The 13,745-nt window shown below is 54.5% G+C and overlaps 5 protein-coding genes across 5 annotated transcripts; 3 read left to right on the forward strand and 2 right to left on the reverse strand.

The window, feature by feature from the left end:
* Window positions 1–1,818: 1,818 nt before the first annotated feature.
* B0H18DRAFT_1034140 (MFS general substrate transporter) lies at window positions 1,819–4,557 on the forward strand. Its single transcript, XM_048030226.1, has 18 exons — window positions 1,819–2,200; window positions 2,259–2,278; window positions 2,325–2,385; window positions 2,441–2,497; window positions 2,553–2,606; window positions 2,660–2,722; window positions 2,775–2,836; window positions 2,886–2,901; window positions 2,956–2,990; window positions 3,044–3,062; window positions 3,114–3,214; window positions 3,268–3,375; window positions 3,429–3,479; window positions 3,542–3,594; window positions 3,652–3,786; window positions 3,867–3,972; window positions 4,042–4,142; window positions 4,201–4,557. Exons 1-18 carry the CDS (start codon window positions 1,910–1,912, stop codon window positions 4,365–4,367), a joined length of 1,500 nt encoding a protein of 499 aa, XP_047888402.1. The 5' UTR covers window positions 1,819–1,909; the 3' UTR covers window positions 4,368–4,557.
* A 1,121-nt stretch (window positions 4,558–5,678) lies between these two features.
* B0H18DRAFT_1087048 (uncharacterized protein) lies at window positions 5,679–6,702 on the reverse strand (the record flags this gene model as incomplete). Its single annotated transcript, XM_048032127.1, has 4 exons — window positions 5,679–5,865; window positions 5,908–6,167; window positions 6,246–6,521; window positions 6,604–6,702. The coding sequence occupies 4 exons, from the start codon at window positions 6,700–6,702 to the stop codon at window positions 5,679–5,681; spliced, it is 822 nt and encodes a 273-aa protein (XP_047888403.1).
* A 396-nt stretch (window positions 6,703–7,098) lies between these two features.
* Window positions 7,099–8,199, forward strand: B0H18DRAFT_34282 (cornichon). The gene is made up of 6 exons (XM_048037668.1): window positions 7,099–7,227; window positions 7,338–7,399; window positions 7,491–7,559; window positions 7,627–7,739; window positions 7,796–7,918; window positions 7,976–8,199. Exons 1-6 carry the CDS (start codon window positions 7,215–7,217, stop codon window positions 8,007–8,009), a joined length of 414 nt encoding a protein of 137 aa, XP_047888404.1. The 5' UTR covers window positions 7,099–7,214; the 3' UTR covers window positions 8,010–8,199.
* Window positions 8,200–8,802: 603 nt separating this feature from the next.
* Window positions 8,803–9,560, reverse strand: B0H18DRAFT_34287 (uncharacterized protein). The gene is made up of 2 exons (XM_048037669.1): window positions 9,528–9,560; window positions 8,803–9,464 (listed from the first exon to the last, which is right to left on the reverse strand). The coding sequence occupies exon 2, from the start codon at window positions 9,360–9,362 to the stop codon at window positions 8,940–8,942; it is 423 nt and encodes a 140-aa protein (XP_047888405.1). The 5' UTR covers window positions 9,363–9,464; window positions 9,528–9,560; the 3' UTR covers window positions 8,803–8,939.
* Window positions 9,561–10,418: 858 nt separating this feature from the next.
* On the forward strand, window positions 10,419–13,182 carry B0H18DRAFT_1034167 (uncharacterized protein). The gene is made up of 14 exons (XM_048030227.1): window positions 10,419–10,495; window positions 10,556–10,865; window positions 10,948–11,046; window positions 11,104–11,207; window positions 11,267–11,339; window positions 11,419–11,475; window positions 11,538–11,625; window positions 11,691–11,766; window positions 11,829–11,953; window positions 12,030–12,296; window positions 12,320–12,360; window positions 12,426–12,786; window positions 12,863–12,956; window positions 13,020–13,182. Exons 2-14 carry the CDS (start codon window positions 10,588–10,590, stop codon window positions 13,100–13,102), a joined length of 1,746 nt encoding a protein of 581 aa, XP_047888406.1. The 5' UTR covers window positions 10,419–10,495; window positions 10,556–10,587; the 3' UTR covers window positions 13,103–13,182.
* Window positions 13,183–13,745: the final 563 nt, after the last annotated feature.

A 13,745-nucleotide genomic window follows, 5' to 3' on the forward strand; every position in this document is an offset into this window, starting at 1 on the left:
CACGACCCCAAAATATCCTACTATCTCAAGATCGGTGGCCATATTCTGGGTGCATTCGTGAGTCAACTCAACGCCTCGGTCCCGATACGGCTTCCCGCTGCACTGACTATCTCGTCAAGCACAGAAGATACGCGATCCACACACGTTGTCGGCATCCGTAGGGGTGCAGTCTGGCCATTGTAAAGTTTCAGCAGGGCTCACGAAGCACTGTCAGTTGATCATTCTTATGGCACTTAATTCACTCATACCATATCCGCGAGGCAGTGCATGGACTCTGGCGAGAACGCTTGTTCTCACACACTACTCCGCCGGAAAGTATGAATGGAACAGGTCGCCACGTTCTCGGTGTAACTGATTCGTCCGCCGTATTGTGCGCGTGTCTACCTTCAACGTATGATGACGTCGCACTGAAAGTTTGCCGACAGCTCGGTGAGTACTCTCCACAGCCCCAGTACTCTACGAGATTTTGATTCAAATGATGGATGAACTACTAGGACTGTGCTGGGTGAATTCCGCACAGGTATTGAGGCGAGTACGTGCAAACCCCCCATCGGCGCAATGTAGTGTATCCTAAACTGTGAGAAATTGTACAACATGCCTGCGATTAGTATCTCTCATTGGTTTCCTCGTTATAGGTTCACCGTGACCACTGCATACCACTGCATCGAGTGTGCAGATCGTTCTAAATATGCCATGTTGCACTCATCAACGGCATGCGTGGGACAGGGCCGTGCCGGCTTACCATCCTCGGTAGGAGACCTTGTCACTTTCATGGACCTCATGGGCTTACTCAGTGCCTCGCGAAGGTTAGGCGGAGTAAGGCAAGGAACACCCACCACGGATTCTGAACAGGAATTTTGGCAAAACAGCCTCCGTTCAGCTCCCTTCGCCCCTTAGACAAGATTACACGATCAGGGGCCGCGAGCCTGGCCACTGCCAGCCGATTCTTTGCTTCCATACGCCACAACGGAGATGACTTGCCTTTGAAGCTTACCATGCGTTGGCGCCGAACTCACTCTGGACACGCGCCGCGTTCAACCATCCAGCCATCCGAGTCTGCGTCCGGGCTTGCCGGATTACCCCGCACTTACCCCACATTTGTTATATGACAGCATGCCGGATATTTGATCTTACTGTAAAGACGACACAAGGATCGTACCCGCTGAGCTGGCCATATGACCGACTCAAACAAGGCTAGCATGATCTCTCGGATCTTCTACCAGTGCCGGAGGTAGACAGGCGCTTCTTGGCGTCGAAGACTCACAGAATCCTAATTCGAGCATCCGTATACACGGTATGGTTCTTGATAACGTTCCAGGGTGGAACGTTGCTGGAAGGTGTGTTTATAACCATTCAACGCTCCATTCCTTTTCGGTCATCTGAGCTGGGATCTAGAGTCTTCAAGGTGAATGCTTAGCAAGGCGCGGCGCAACGGATGTGAACGTTTATGCTGATCTATCGTTGGCTGGGACAGCTTGTGGGACCAGGAACCGATCTCGCCTTGCCCGCGTGATGGTACTAAGAAGGTCTATCATGTTACAGCCCATCTCCGTCAGACCTCCGTCCAACTTCTTACGACACGTATGCGTCCCCGGTGGAGATTCCAGTCACGAGTTGTGGACCCTCCTGAACTTCCCTTTTGCCGTCGGACACCCGCGGAGAGCACTATATTTCAACCAACTTGAATGCGTCTACTCGAGCCGCGCTCCATCCTTGACCTTACGCCCCCGATATGGCCGCCAAAGACGTGGACAACGTTGTCCTCGAGGAAAAGGACAAGGCCTCCATCGAGCAACGGTCGCCTGCAGAGTCAATCGACGCTCGCCCTGATGACGACGCAGCATTACTCGCGCCGGAAGTTCGCAAGTCCGCAGAGCGACGCCTTGTCCGCCTGCTGGATGCCAGACTCATGCCAACGATCATCATTATATTCATCATGAATTACATCGATGTGAGTGAGGCTCGCGCTTCAGACGAACATCGTATTGACAAGCGATTGACAGCGTGTTGCCATTACGTCCGCGAAATTGCAAGGGTTGACTCAAGATCTGAATCTCACAGGTTTGTAACTCGATCTCATAAGTATGTAGGGCAATTGACGACCGACCATGTGGTACCCAACCCTTTAGGTATTCAATACAACACGGTCATCGCCGTTCTATACGCGAGCTATGTTCCTGCGCAGATACCTTCGAACATGGTGCGCGTTCACGACAATCTCATAAACTCAGTTTCGCCCAGCTAAGTGCCACGCACAGATCCTAAATCGCATCTCGAGGTAAGGCAATCTACTGGGTAACTCGGTCATCTCCTCATGACATCAGGCCACACTACTATATCCCGTGCTGTGTCATGGTATGGGGCCTCGTGAGCGCCCTGACAGGAGTATGTATCTCAACCTCAAGCCTATTTACTACCGTCGTCTGACCCTAACGCGTAGGTAACGCATGACTTCACGGGTATCATCATCTGCAGGATTTTCCTTGGCCTTCCAGAGGTATAATGGAATTCACGGGTCCTCGCCTCGCCTATATTGACATAGATCTTGTTAGGCAGCATTCTACCCCGGGGCGATGTACCTACTCTCAAGATGGTACACCCGGAAGGCAGGTTATCGGCATTGTGTCTTATTGAGTGGATTTTGAACTGTAGCCGATAGGAACTTGCTTTCCGTGGCGCGATCATTTATGGCGGACTCTTGGTCTCGAATGCTTTTGGAAGCGTGAGGATGCTCACATAGTCACCCATCAATTCGTTGCTGATCCGGTACATAGTTGATCGCAGCAGGGATTCTGAGCGGCATGCAGGGAAAAATGGGAATTGCAGCGTGGCGATGGTATGTTCCATCCATTTGAATACCAGTACGATGCTGATCGCATGGCAAGGCTGTTCTACATCGAGGTACATATTTCGCGTCAACTGACATTGCGTAGCCTAGGCTGAGCATAGTGGTAGGGCGCGATCACCGTCTGTATCGGCCTTCTTGCCATGTACGTTGTTGTGCTCCCATGTCAAGCTGCCACAAATAATAGCCTGCTTTTAGGTTGCTCCTACCAGATTATGTATGTCATTTCTAAGACTAGCCTCCGATAACTCCTAACAGTATCTCCCAGCCCCACAACACTCGCTGGCTCACGCCAGCTCAACGTCGATTGGCTCAGGTAAGACTCGCGGAGGATGCTGGGGAGGCAGACGAAGACGGAGCACATGAGACGTGAGTGCTGTCTCCTACTCATTCATCTATGGCATATTGACACATTATCTCAGTGCTTTCACCGGCTTTCTCCTGGCGATCAAGGATCCGAAAGTGCCCATCTTCATGGTCATGTGTTGCTCACAGCTGCTCGGTCTAAGCTTCGTCAACTTCTTCCCGACGTAAGCAACCGTTCCCGACTCACTCATGATCATCTCGCTAATGAAGTCTCTAGTATCGTCGACACCATGGGATATTCAACAACGATAACATTACTTCTCTGCGTGTATGCCTCTTCTCTCGTGCTCTGCTAAACATCGAAGTATTGATTTGCAATTCTTTAATCAGCCCACCGTGGATTCTTGCCACTATTACGTGCGCTGCGAATGCCTGGCATGCAGGTGGGCGGCATGATAGTCCGACTGGGGTGAGCGTTTGCTGACAGCAAATCACCACAGACCGAACAGGAGAGCGTTTCTTCCACCATTGTGTCCCGTGGTGGGGTGTCATAGTCGGTTACATCATCGGAGTAACGACTATGACCACCGCCGGACGATACATTGCGATTTTCCTCATGGCTTCTGGCTACGCAGGTACGATCATTCTTCCTCGGTCTCCTTCCTTCGCCTTTCGCCTCTCACAATTCGACCCGCTGATGTACTCGCTACTTTAGGCTTCGCGCTTACCGCGGTGTGGGTTTCGAACGCGATCCCGCGGCCTCCCGCAAAGCGTTCCGCCGCTATCGGACTCGTAAACGGGTTCGGGAACATAGGGAATTTGTGAGTTTCTCCGTCCCGTTTCTCATGTCTTCGGAACCCGGGGATGCGCTGACCATCCGTCTCCCACAGAATCGGCTCCTTTACTTGGGAAGCTCAGTATAGCCCGCAATACCACCAGTCGATGTATATCGGCATCGCGGCGCTCGGTTTCGCTACCCTGCTCTCCTTCGGTGTGTCTGTCTTCATCATGCGATTCAGGAACGCTCATAAGACCTCCGATGCATTCAGTCATCCGCTGTATGCTAATTCAACAAAACAAGCAGCTGAACAATGAAGAGGCGGAGGCACTCAAGAACCCGGATCACCGCCAGCGTATTGAAGACGCGGCGCGACTCGAGGGCCTCACCTTTGAGGAGGCCGTTCAGCGTAAGAAAGGCATCCGGTACCTGTATTGAGTACTGTGTTCGAGGCCGTGGATCGTCGTGGGCGTGCATGTCGCTGTGTCGTTTGTATGAGTCAGGGTTGCTGTAGGAGTGTACGTGTCTGTAAGATAGGATGTGTATGTGTATGTACTACAGTCTCGGCGAAAGTCGATGTGTACGAGTGATGTGCCCTCAGTGTGTCAGGCCTGCATCACTTCTCGTACTCAGGATGTGCGTGCGCGGTCTATCAGGTGAGAAGTACTAATAGCTCTGACTGTTATTTCTGAGGGCATTCATAGTAGGTGACTACGGGTGCCCTGAAGCTGCAGTCTGTTGAAGGTGGCTTGGAATGAGCGTTATCGTCGAGTGACGGTCTACAGACTCATTCATGCTCTTGTACGAATACATCGCCCATTGATCTCCTTCATTTCTTCACAGTAACGTCACTCACAGTGATAGATTAGTCAGGCTAGTAGATCTGTTTTTTTGCATCTTGCCATATGTACCAGTGAACTCGGAGTAGCGTTGAAGTTGCCAGTGGGGCCGTTACTAGTACCGTAAGTTACTGGACGTCACCAACTGAGTCCCCGGCGGGCCCATCACTGGCAATGTAGTCCTACGAACCTTCCTACTACTGTAAATTAAACTACTAGTATCTTAGCTGTTGGTCAGCAACGGGGATCAGCAACCCCTCCCCCCTTGAGACTCCTATGTCGTGCACGAGCTACGAATCCCCAATGATGCTTTGCAGTACGTTGAGCGTGGCGGCGCAGTCTTGTAATCACAACCATACTATCGAAGACATATACTCATTATACTGTACTGTGTGGCCGAGAACAAGAATTACTGAGTCCAACTGTGTTGGGAAGTGCATCGCATCAAGGCCCTTGAAGCTCTCATCTCCAGACCTACGCAGCCTCAGCGACATGAACAGGCAGACTGGAGTTGGGAAACGAGTTGGGAAACAACGCACAAGTCGGACGCACATTACTCGCCGCCCTATCAGTTACAAACGAATCACGTACGTTGGACGTCACTATGCACCTTATTGACAGTGACAAGGTTCACATGAGCAGAGCACAGCGATCTGATTCAGAATCATTAGACATTTTCACAACGAGACCGGCGTACGCGTATGTGCATGTGTATACTGTAAGAGATAATTTCGACCATAACGAGCGGGCAGACACAGAAAGCACAGGAGAGAGATCGACGCACAGACGGACACGGCAGTAAACGAGATGCTTATGGTACACAAGAGACTGTAGTGGGGAGACCGACCACGGCCGAACGCGACCGAGTCGTAGGACGGTGATTTGAAGCAAATGAAGATGCATTCGACGCTCAGTCGATGTCCATCCGAGCGCTGTCGCCCCGACCACCTCCACGCCGGCCTCGGCCCCGACCGCGCCCCCGTCCACCACGCGTCGGCCGCTGTACGTAATCCGCCGGGTTCAGCCCCGGGGGAGCGACGAGCACCCTCGCACGCGTGTCCTTCGCAAGGATGTCGTCCGACCGGAGCTTCCTTTGTCTGAAGTCAGTAAACACAGTCTCAGACACACAGTACACGTACGATCCACTCGACCCGCCGTCGTCCATGAGCAAGTCTACACTGTCGCTGTCCATCGCCGCGCCCTCGAGGCGGCCGAAGAGCGTCGCATTCACGCCTCCGACGACGCGCACGCTGAGCGTTCGCCCGTCAGCGGGCTGCCCGTCGAACTTTGCAACCGCCGCCTGGGCGTCTTTCTCGTGCTTGAAGGTCACCCGCACGATGGGTGGGTCGCGTTTGGAGAGCACGGACTGAGTAATGGGCCCGCAGCGTTTGAAGATGGCCTAAGGAAGGATTTTAGCATATTCCATCGCAGCCAGTGCGTCCTCGACACACTCCAGCGATTGAACACAAAGGCTCACCTCAACATCCGCCGCGCTCGTCCCGTTCGCGAGCCCCGCCACCTCGACCACATTTCCCCTGCTGCTCGCGCCTTTGATGCTGAGCCCCTTCTCGCCGAGCGCGTCCCGCAGCGCCCTGTCCGCCACTCCAAAATTCATCTTCGGCGCATTGATAGGAGAGTTGGAGAGCCGTGCGCTGAGCGAGCCTCCGCGCCGGGCAGCATCGGTTCCCTGGTAGAGGTCGTGCGTCCAGGTACCGTTGACATCACCTTTTGGAGGCGGGCGTTGGTTTCGGTTCTAGAGTGAGAGCGAGAGGGTCGAGGGAAAGAGAAGCGGATGTGAGACAAGAGGACTTGAATCAGACTCGGAGGCGGCGCACATATGGGCTCGTTCCGCCTGCGCGGTTGCCTCTGCTGCGCACGGGACCGATGGAGTTGTCGTTCGGGAGGCTGATGCGGTCGAGGAGGGAGGCAGTCATGGTCGGCGACGGAGAGAGCGGCGAGGAGGTGGTGGTCGAGGTGAGGGTGAGGAGGATGCGGACGCCCTCGCAGCCACCACAATTGGGAGAACCGTGTTTGTATCAGTTTGTCGCGCGGCTATACTACCTAATATGGACTGCAATAAAGAAACGGATGCACCGTGACAGCTCCTGTAACCGCGAGTCGCACTTGTTGTTACACACAACGTGTGGCATTCTCGTAACATCGACTCTTTGGAGACTCAGTGTGCTTCAGCCAACCCTCAGGCCTCAGCAGGGCTTTGTCGTCGCTACAGCATCCCGATTCCTGACGGGCAGTCACGTATCACAGGTCACACAAGTCACGCGTCCTGTCACGGCATCACGGCGCGCCAGAGAGTCGACGTGCGCGGTCCACGAGCACTCTTGCGTACACGTCGTTTGCTGCCACCTGGCCCGCTGAACTCCCTCTCTCCTGCGGTCGCCGCCCACAGAACAGACCTTGCTCTGTACTGTAGAACGAATTTCTCGCAATGGGTGCTACAGGTACGGTATTCTACTCTTCAACAATGTACGACCTCTTACGATTTGCATTGAATTTGCATTCGCAACTGGATGCTGGATGGACGTTTTGCTATGAATGTCTCGGTGGATAGGGTGGCTTTTTCTTTTCTCAGTATTGATGGCGGCGGGGCTGTTGTTCACCATGGTCTTCTTCGTGCGTGCATTCTCCTCATGGGGCCATGCCTACCTCGCTAACTCCGGTGACTCGTCCCTCGCGATCTTCGCCGTCTCGCCGCGTTGCCCAGATTATCATGTTCTCCGACCTGGAGTGTGATTACATCAATCCAATAGATCTCTGCAACAAGTTAAACCAGGTCCGTTGTCCCTATTATCCTGCAGCTCATCCCCTGACCAGGTTTGATATTGGCCTCCTTTCTCCAGTTTGTGCTACCCGAAAACATAGCGCACGCATTCCTTGCGCTGCTGTTCCTGCTATCAGGACAATGGATAGCCTTCCTGTTCAACGCGCCATTGCTCGCGTACAACATCAACAAGTGCGTCTCCCGCTTCCGCGCGCACCCGCACTCCGTTGACACGCACGCACACGCAGGATACGCAATAAGAACCACATGTACGACGCGACAGAGATCTTCCGCTCCCTCCCCAACCACAAGAAGGAGAGCTTCGTCAAGCTCGGCTTCTACCTCCTCAGCTTCTTCTACTACCTCTACAGGTGCGCCCCGTGCTCCCCCGTGCAATCTGCTCACTAACTGCAGGCTCCTCCGCGCAGGATGATCCTCGCGCTCATCCAGGAGAGCGAATGAGCGCGCGCCGCGGATGTTCACGACCTTGGTAACGACGAGATGATGAGGGGGCTGGGCGGGCGCGGATCTATACGATATCTCCACTGTTGCACGCTGCTGTCGGTGTTCTCGCGAAATGCCATTTCTTCCTGTATACGTGCGGTTCGTCTTGTCGGTTGTGAAGCCCGTACTCCGTACTCATCGACGCCCACGAGCTTCTGACCGCAGTTGCCAGTGACCAAACATAGCAACACAGCTCGACGGCGACAAGTTCAAGGGCGGGCCAACATACCCGAGGAGAAACAGTCGCCGACGCAGACCGCACTGCGCAGCCAGTGGTCGATCCCTGATCGCGCCAGCCTCAACGCGAGGTTTCGCCCTCGTCTGGAGAGACATCGGTGATGCAGAAGCATCCTCAGCTACTACTTCAAGCTTGCATCAATCATTCCAGTGAAGATGAAAGCATGCCCAATGTGTCTATACGCGTGAGTGCCGGTGTGGAACGCGGTCTTCAACCCAATTTGACTAGACCGGACAGTCTACGACTAGGCGCTAATCCAAGGGCACCTCTGAACTGTCCAAGCGATGAAGAACTGTCTGGGATGCTGTGTCGACGGTAGGGCGAAAGTGGACGACACTGGCAGCGATCTCGATGACCAACCATTGGCTGCGTCCCCTTTCATCCAACTGACCAAATACTGCTCACCGGCCTTATCACCCATTTAGTGTAGTAACGTACAAAGCGGTAATACATTGACCTGCATCTCATCAGTATCCTGTGCGTGCGGGGTGTTACTCAGATGTGCAGCGCTGGCCCGTCTTCCCCGTAAATCGGATCCTTCTCAAACCACCCGAGTCCTCCGATTCTCTCCCGGATGCCCTCCACGTCCTCGGCCCCACGCCCATCTCCGTAGCACATGTCCCAGTTCTTCCCGGTTGGGTAGCTCCCGATCATCTCGAATGCCCCGCCCTCGCCCAGGTCCTCCAGTAGCCGGTGTGCGACGCCTGCGGGCAGCAACATCGCGTCCCCCATCCTCGCCTCGAGGTCACTGCGCCAGGGTTCCCCTCCCCGCCGAAGAGGAGCCGCGCTGCGCCGCGGAAGACGACGAGCAGCTCGTGCGTGGTCGAGTGGAAGTGCGACTGGCTGTACATCGTGTAGCGCCACTGCGGCGAGACGACGCCGATGCGCTTGAGGTGCGCCTCGATCGTCGACGGCTGCGGCGTGGGCTCGGGAGTGAACGCGCCGTGGTAGATGAGGAGAGGGTGCGGGGAGAGGGAGGTGTTGGGAATGTGCCCGTGCGCGGGGATGTGGTGGGTGGAGGTTCGGAGAGCGGAGAGCGGGGTGATCTTGAGTGTAAGTCTGACCGGACCCATTAAGTCGATGAGAACGAAAATGAGTTAAGTGGGCAATGATGAATGCGAGAAAGCTGAAGCTGAGTGTGGGGAAGAGCGCGTCTTAATAGGTCGTGAAAGTAGCTATATTGGTGTGACGTCATACATCGCACCAGTGCACTTTACCCAGGATCCTGGGTGACTTACCCCACTAAGGAACCTACAGGCTGCATATGTCGGGAAACCGAAAAGTATGTCAACGAGATACAGGAGCTTGCTGTGATGCACTGGCATGATTGGGTAGTAATATTGATCCGCGCATGACTGAACAATCTCGTCACGGTGTAGACGAACATCGAGCTGTCCTTGAGCCGATCATACTCCGAGACAGGCTTGAATATCGGGCACGGAGTGTCGTAGTTTCGTAGCGGCGGCCCGGTACGTGCACAAGAATAGGATATCATGTCCTGTGAGCTGGCATTCCGGAATTAATCGCAGGAATGTATCATTCACTGGCAGACTTACCAACTCCGAATCACCCACTGTTTTGACAAACCTTTTGCATGCTAAGCCTGTCCTCGAGGCACGAGTGAACCAAAACACGGCGGCGGCACCAGTCTCTGCTGAGTCGTCACAGTGCATGTGCGAGCTTCGGTCCAAGCTAAGCTGTGCAGTAGCAATAACGCAACTTCGTAGATAGCACAAATGTATGAAGAGATTGATACTCACTTAACTCGGACCCACCTACTTACCGGGATTCGGCCCACGAGTATTTATACACCTGGCAAAACGGCAGCTTGAGGGCGCCTGAGGTGCACCGACTTGATTAGGACGGTCGCAGCTGCACGCTACCCAGACCGTAGTGGTACTCTATGCATCACAGGAGCCGGGGTGAGATGACAACGGAAGAAATAAACCCAAGGGACTAAATCCCGGATGCACGGCCATGTTCAACGTTTGAACTTGTGTCGAAGTGAACTACCGGCGTCGTTAGCGCCGGCGCTGCGTTTTGAGTCGCGATAACGTGACCGTGTAGCGCCGAGGCGCATACTAGTAAGCATCTCAGTATGTTTGGTCTCGTACCCTTGCATGCGCATCCACCGGCTTGCTTTATCCTCTCCATCTTGAATATTACCGTCATCGTACGCACCTCGTAGAAGCGGCCTGTGCAGACGGCGAGCACGAAAACTCTCATCATAAGTTGTCCGATTGATAACATTTCACTGCACTCCCAGTGTCCCATAGCTGATTAGTATTCACCGTCAACATGTGGACTGTTCTCAGAGTTGCTGCTTTGAAGGGGCTCGCTCTGGCGGTGTTAATCCGCTTATATCTGCCAGCAAAGATACCTTACATCACGCTTTTGCTGAACTTCAAGTTCCTCCATGTGCCTTTGCGCAAGCACGCGCCGAGTCTGTGTTCGCAAGGACCTCCGCTTGTTCCCCAAACACACGAGCAGCTATGGAATGCAACGGGGCGACAACTCAGCACGGAGGCCTTCGTGAACAGAACAGCCGACCTACTCAGCGGGGCTGTCCGCATTCCGTGCGTATCCAGTATTCACATCTTCTGAGCGGTTCGATTTCGGTCCCGTAGCAAAATGCAGTCACTGACGATCCTTGGTTAGCACGGAGGTGTACGACGTGATGGGGCCTATCGGCGAAGATTCGCGTTGGGAAGCCTTCGCCCCGCTTCATGACTATCTCTGGCAAGCCTTCCCTCAGATGTAGGCGTTCTCACCATAATATGACGGGCCCCTACTCACCCTCCTTTCATCTGATAGCCACACCACGCTTCTACTGACGAAAATCAACACCTTCGGCCTCGTATACGTGTGGCAAGGATCGGACGACGCGCTGAAGCCTATATTGCTCACCGCGCACCAAGGTACGACGTATCTCTTATTCTGCTCCTTACGTCACAGGGTCTGACACCGTTGCTGACAGACGTGGTTCCTGTCGACCCAACGAGTATCGCTAATTGGACGCACTCGCCGTATTCAGGACATTTTGACGGTACGTGCTCACGTCAGGCTGGGTGCACGTGTGCTGTATTCAGTGTGCATCTGAATCTCATGTACCCGGGTGCCATCTGGAAGGTACACGTGTCTGGGGCAGGGAAGTGCGGACGACAAGAATGGCTTGATCAGCATTCTGTGCGCGTTTTCCCGGGCTGTCGACATTAGCTAGACCAACGCAAAGGGTATTCATAGCACAGCGGTGGAGACCTCCTGGAACATGATTTTGTCCCTGCACGCACGGTCGTGCTTGCGTTCGGGTTCGACGAGGAAGCGACGGGTCTCCAGGTGCAACCCAAATTCCTGTCTGCCCTGTTGCGTTCGTTTGACCTGTCATCTTCTCACTACGATAGGGTGCATACCGGATCGGGCAACACCTGCTCCAAGTGTTCGGCGAGAACGCGTTCGCTATGCTCGTCGACGAAGGCGGTAAGCATGTTCCTCAGTTGTCAGCCTGGCGTGAACTCAAAACTCGGGATTGAACGCGCCAGACCCGATTGAGGATAGGTACGGCGCGCCCTTGGCACGCCTAGCGATCTCAGAGAAGGGCTATTTCGACCTTCAAATCGAGGTCTCAGCTGCCGGTGGCCACTCAAGCATTCCTCCAGCACACACTGTACGTCTCCTCGTTCCTCTGTGACCAGACACAACTCACAACAATTACCCTCCTTACTGACCCTATCTTCACCAAGGCAATCGGCCTGCTCTCCTCCCTCATCGTCGCCTACGAGTCTTTCGCCCCGCCCGCCCGCCTCACACGCACCTCCGCCGCCTACACACACGCCCAATGTCTCGCGGCGCACGCACCGCTTCTCCCTCCGGCCCTCCGTGCGGATATTCTCGCAGCGCGCACGTCTGACGCTGCCCTCCAGCGCGTGGAGATGGCACTGTTTGAGGCAGACCCGGGGCTCGCGGCGGGCGGGCACACGACGGTGGCGGTGGACGTTGTGTGGGGAGGGGTAAGAGTAATGCGTTGCCGGAGACGGCGGGCGCAGTGGTGAATCATCGGGTGGCGGTCGATAGGTGGGTTCTACTCCCGGCTTCGAGCAGTTGAGGATGGTTTAACTGATGTACTTAGTTGTATCAAGCTCCGTAGCAGCGCTCAAGAACCACACCATCGCCGTTCTCAGGCCCGTTGCAGAGTCGCTGAATCTGACGGTCGACCCCTTCCCCGAGGACGATGCATCCTTGGCAGACGAACATCGCGGCGTCCCCAGGCTCGGTCCTAGCGCAGGTCGCGTCGTACTCTCCGATGCTTTTGATACTGCACTGGAACCTGCACCTGTCTCCCCGACGGACAGCGAACAGTGGAGGATCCTGGCGGGGACAATCCGTGCAGCGTGGGGCGGGCCGCATTCAGAGCACGACTCCGTGACTGAGGGTACGCGCGCCTCGCAAGGCTCTGGCGCGGAAGTGGTCGTCGTCCCGAGCCTACTCGCAGGAATACCGGTACGTCGTCGTCAACCGTCATGGCTGGAGTCTCGCAGGCGCCTGAGCTGAACGCCACCCTATAATAGATACACAGTTCTACTGGAGGCTGACGCCGCATATCTTCCGGTATAACCATTATTACGCGCGAGACGGACCTGCGGACGGGAACATACACACGGTGAACGAAGGTGGGTGATTTGCCAGCGTAAACCTTCGGTATCATCGCTGGTTAACTGATCCTATACGTTCAGCGTGCGAGGCGCAGGGGCTCGTAGGAATGGTTCACTTTTTCATTGGGTTGTTACTCAACGTGGACGAGACGAGGAGCATGTGAGAAGTACGCATCGTGAGTGATATTGACAGTCTAGACAATTGCCAGTGCTTCCACCGCTTCCTTCATTCGAAATCATCGAGGAAGGACGATGTTCGTGCGATCCTCGAGCTGTTCGGCTAATACCGATGGGTGGATACTCATGCTGCTGGCGCGCAGCCGGCCGTCCTCGACTCATGTCAAGTTGCCAATGGTGATCGCTGCCTTGGCTCGGATGCTCCTATCTTCACCTGCAGACTTTGAGACTTGCGACGCCACCAGTTGCAGACGTTATAGTGATGAGATTGTACACACAATCTTCTCACTTTAGCAGCGGCAACCCGGTATAGAACCCGGGAGGACGATATTTCTCCAATACAATCCTCATGATATGTCAGACCGTAACTCGGATTCGGTATGGTGCGAGTAATTGCATTCCGTATCTCCGCTTTATCTTAGCAGTTTACACCTCTCTTCCACCCCGGGGACTGGGACAAACATTGAGTCAGTGATTCACGCAGAGAAATTTCATGGGATCGATGTCATTCCTTACCTCGTTTACAAGTGGTACCTGGACCTATGTCGCATGTGCGTCCGAAGATGCTTAGTACAATTGGTGAGACTTGTTATGAATCCAGAGCGACGCTCAACATGCATCTCGTCACAG

This window comes from Fomitopsis serialis (assembly GCF_022376445.1).
Source record: "Fomitopsis serialis strain Sig1Antser10 chromosome Unknown B0H18scaffold_100, whole genome shotgun sequence".
Lineage (NCBI taxonomy): Eukaryota > Fungi > Basidiomycota > Agaricomycetes > Polyporales > Fomitopsidaceae > Fomitopsis > Fomitopsis serialis.

What these genes read in the sequence shown, in the direction of transcription:
- B0H18DRAFT_1034140 (XM_048030226.1), top strand. Translation starts at nt 1,910, where the DNA reads ATGCCAACGATCATCATTATATTCATCATGAATTACATCGATGTGAGT. An exon ending in CGCAGATACCTTCGAACATG is followed by an intron (nt 2,201 to 2,258) that starts GTGCGCGTTCAC and finishes TGCCACGCACAG; the next exon opens with ATCCTAAATCGCATCTCGAG. An exon ending in TCGTGAGCGCCCTGACAGGA is followed by an intron (nt 2,386 to 2,440) that starts GTATGTATCTCA and finishes CCTAACGCGTAG; the next exon opens with GTAACGCATGACTTCACGGG.
- B0H18DRAFT_34282 (XM_048037668.1), top strand. An exon ending in CTCGCGTACAACATCAACAA is followed by an intron (nt 7,740 to 7,795) that starts GTGCGTCTCCCG and finishes ACGCACACGCAG; the next exon opens with GATACGCAATAAGAACCACA. An exon ending in TTCTTCTACTACCTCTACAG is followed by an intron (nt 7,919 to 7,975) that starts GTGCGCCCCGTG and finishes TCCTCCGCGCAG; the next exon opens with GATGATCCTCGCGCTCATCC.
- B0H18DRAFT_34287 (XM_048037669.1), bottom strand. Translation starts at nt 9,362, where the DNA reads ATGGGTCCGGTCAGACTTACACTCAAGATCACCCCGCTCTCCGCTCTC.
- B0H18DRAFT_1034167 (XM_048030227.1), top strand. Translation starts at nt 10,588, where the DNA reads ATGTGGACTGTTCTCAGAGTTGCTGCTTTGAAGGGGCTCGCTCTGGCG. An exon ending in ATTGCTCACCGCGCACCAAG is followed by an intron (nt 11,208 to 11,266) that starts GTACGACGTATC and finishes CGTTGCTGACAG; the next exon opens with ACGTGGTTCCTGTCGACCCA. An exon ending in TCAGGACATTTTGACGGTAC is followed by an intron (nt 11,340 to 11,418) that starts GTGCTCACGTCA and finishes GCCATCTGGAAG; the next exon opens with GTACACGTGTCTGGGGCAGG.